Source organism: Quercus suber, unplaced genomic scaffold (assembly GCF_002906115.3).
Source record: "Quercus suber isolate HL8 unplaced genomic scaffold, Cork oak 2.0 scaffold_200, whole genome shotgun sequence".
In the NCBI taxonomy this organism is placed as follows: domain Eukaryota; kingdom Viridiplantae; phylum Streptophyta; class Magnoliopsida; order Fagales; family Fagaceae; genus Quercus; species Quercus suber.
This window is the reverse complement of record NW_027069658.1, coordinates 2,166-5,358: the sequence shown is the minus strand read 5'-3', so window position 1 is coordinate 5,358 and position 3,193 is coordinate 2,166. Positions and strand designations below refer to the sequence as shown.

At 37.4% G+C, this 3,193-nt stretch overlaps 1 protein-coding gene across 1 annotated transcript; it reads right to left on the bottom strand.

Annotated features, from left to right (window-relative positions):
* Nucleotides 1-493: 493 nt before the first annotated feature.
* On the bottom strand, nucleotides 494-2,749 carry LOC136069972 (large ribosomal subunit protein uL4c-like). The gene is made up of 2 exons (XM_065779150.1): nucleotides 1,796-2,749; nucleotides 494-921 (listed from the first exon to the last, which is right to left on the bottom strand). The coding sequence occupies exons 1-2, from the start codon at nucleotides 2,664-2,666 to the stop codon at nucleotides 890-892; spliced, it is 903 nt and encodes a 300-aa protein (XP_065635222.1). The 5' UTR covers nucleotides 2,667-2,749; the 3' UTR covers nucleotides 494-889.
* Nucleotides 2,750-3,193: the final 444 nt, after the last annotated feature.

The following is a 3,193-nucleotide window of genomic DNA, read 5'->3' as shown; positions in this document are numbered from 1 at the left end:
AGGCAAATAAAGCTTTGGTACCTTTTGACATAACTGACAGAATTCATAAACCAAAATCACTTTGAAACCTCATGCGTGACATAGCATGAATTTCGTTTGCTATATCAATATTTTCCACCATTAAATGATGATAGGACCTTTCATTTCCATGTAAAGATCTTGCGGGGATGATTTAGCAATATTTTGTTCATTAATTAATAATAATTGTAAAGATCATTTCCTTCACGAGTATACTCCACCAAATACAGATACATCTCCATGAGCTCTGACAATGTTGTTAATCAATTTTAAAATGAGTACTATTTTATTATCCACTCCAACTCCAGCTTGCCATTTAACTTCAATTTGGATTCAAGAAATCTGTCATCTAGCTAGAAGTAATGACAACATAGAGAATGTAATAAGAGATTTTCCTGCAATCTGATCCTATAACCTTTGGATTGAAAATATCAAACTTCTAGATGGAGGGGGGGGAGGCGTTACAAAGACTCAGTTACGGGGTATTATATGGAGTATTCATTACAGTGAAACAACAATGTGCAATCCTAATAAGGTACAGAAAAAATTCACAAAAGGTAAGAACCACAAAATCCAAACCAGAACAATAGCCCAAGAGTGTATCCGTAGATTATATATCCTACAAAGGGAGGAGAGTTGAGCCAGGAAGCAACATTCTGGAGATACAACAAGGTACAAGATCCAAATAGACACAATTGTATTAAAGGAATGTGGAAATTAATACAAAAATCAAGCACAGAAAATTTACCAAAATCAGCCAGCAATATGATAACTGATAAGATGGCAACTGCAACATAAAGGGCAGAATCCCCCTTCAGGGTTAGCCGGAATGAAATGGTATTGGTCCTGGGTCAATCAAGGAATAAGCAGGTCATGCATTAGTATTTTCATCTGCCTCTGTTCCTGTATATGCCAAGAAATATAATCAGTCGAAGAATAGCATGAATAATAGATCCACTGCCAGTCTTAAACTCTTATAAGAAACAGCAAAGGAAATTCCCAGGTTACGTTACTCATACTCAGCTAGAATGAAGTACCAATCCATGACTGCCATAGAAGCAAACCAGAAAAAATTACCTTGCTAAGACTAACAAATATTAACAAACATGGGTGTAACAGAAAGGCACCACCAAAAAAAAAAAAAAAACTTTCTCAGAGGCCTGGCAAGAGTAACACGAAAATGGATGCACATTGCCAACAGTGAAATTAGATAGACTCTCCAATGAGAATTCCCATTTGTGGCAACAAAAAGCATAATGGCAATCCTCAACAAAGCACGATTAAGAGTGTATAAACTTCAATCATATAACAATATCTGGCATTTGCTCAAGTAGCATAGGTTATTAATCCATAGCCACCAACATCATCCAATATAAACAATTCCCTTATTTCATGTTATCCTATGATCATCCACAATGAAGCCATATTTCAAGCCCGAAGCTACAGATAACACTCTCAAACTTAAAATTACACCACATCTTCTTCTTACTTGAAAAAAAAGAAAAACGGCTTGAATACAATGTTGGTCTTTAAAGTTTAGTCCATGATCGATTTTAGTATATACATGGAGTTTAAAGTGATATGTCTAAACTAAAACTTGATACGTCATCACTTCATTAGACATATTATGGACTAAAAATGATTACTTTAACTTCTTTGTATCACTGATATGATAAGTGGCACTGATATGATCATGACTAAAAATCACTAATGAACTAAAGATTAGGAACTACATTGTATTTTCACACCCCAAAAAACAAGTACATAAATGACTAACCTTGTCCTCCTTCTCCTTCTCCTTCTCCTCCTTCTTCTTCTTCTTCTTCTTCTTCATCATCATAGGCACCATTATTAACACCATATCTGGCATTCAAATACTCCACCGCCGCAGGGGTCAACACAAGCTTATCCGCATTCAAAATGTCAAACAAATTCAAAGTCCTCGGCGTCAACATCTTCAGCGTCCCGATATTCCGGCTCGAAAGCCTCACATTATCCGAAACCTCCTCTTCTCCCATCAAAAACAGCGACTTCTCCTTCGGATCAAGCCCCCACCTCTTCATCGCCGCAATAAACTCCTTCGTCTTCGGCTTCCCCTCGAACTTGTTCACGAAATCCTCCACCACAATCGTGTTGATTAAAGCGCTTGCGATCGCGGTCGATATCGCTAACCTCTTCTCCTTCCTGTTGATTTTGATGGTCCAGTCTCTGGGCTTAGGCCCAAATACCACGCCTCCGCCTGGCCTGAGCGGGGTCCGGGTCGAACCGCGGCGGGCCCGGCCCGTCTTTTTTTGTGGGTAGGGCTTTTTGCCGCCGCCTCTGACTTCGGCGCGGGTGAGGGTGGAGGCGGTGCCGCGGCGCTTGTTCTGGAGGTCGGTGATGATGCCTCGGTGAACGACGGCGCGGGCGGTGTCGGGTGGGGCGGCCTTGAGGTCGAGTTGGGTCTCTCCGATTTTGTCGCCGGTGAAGGAGAGGACTGGGATGGTGGCGAGTTCAGAGGTGACTGAGAGGGGTTTGGTTTGGGTTTTGAGGGAATTGGGTCTGAAGGTTAAGGAAGAAGAAGAAGAAGAAGAAAGTTTTGGAAGGAAGATGGAGGAGGAGAAGAATGAGAGAGATGAGGGTGGTATTGTGGTTGTGAACGTTGCCATTTTTACAGAGACAGAGAGTGAGAGTGAGAGTTGAGCTGGGATTGACTGTTATCCACTCGTGACTTGTCTATCTTCCGTTGGGTTTAAGAAGCTTTTCCCTGGAAATGATAAATCAAAATAAAAATGGAACTCATTAAAAAAAAAAAATGAAAAAATTACATTTTTAAACTCTAAAATTTAATGGTTTAATAATTTTTTTTTTTTTTGATGGGTAATGGTTTAATAAATTAAACCTTATGTTTTCAAAGCAATAAATTATATTTTAAATTTATATTAAAATTCTAGATCTAATTTCATTGTCTTAAATAGATTAAAATTAAATTAAACTTGACACTTTTGAAATTATAAAATTTAATTACACTTTAACTTATAAAGTTTAAAATTTAATTTTTTAAAAATAATTGTAATAATAATTTTTTTTTTGAGAAACTAATAATAATTATTATATTATAGCATAAATTTTTTACTTTTTGTTTATTTATTCTAATATTACCATATAACCTTTTCGAAATTCGTATATTTTTTTT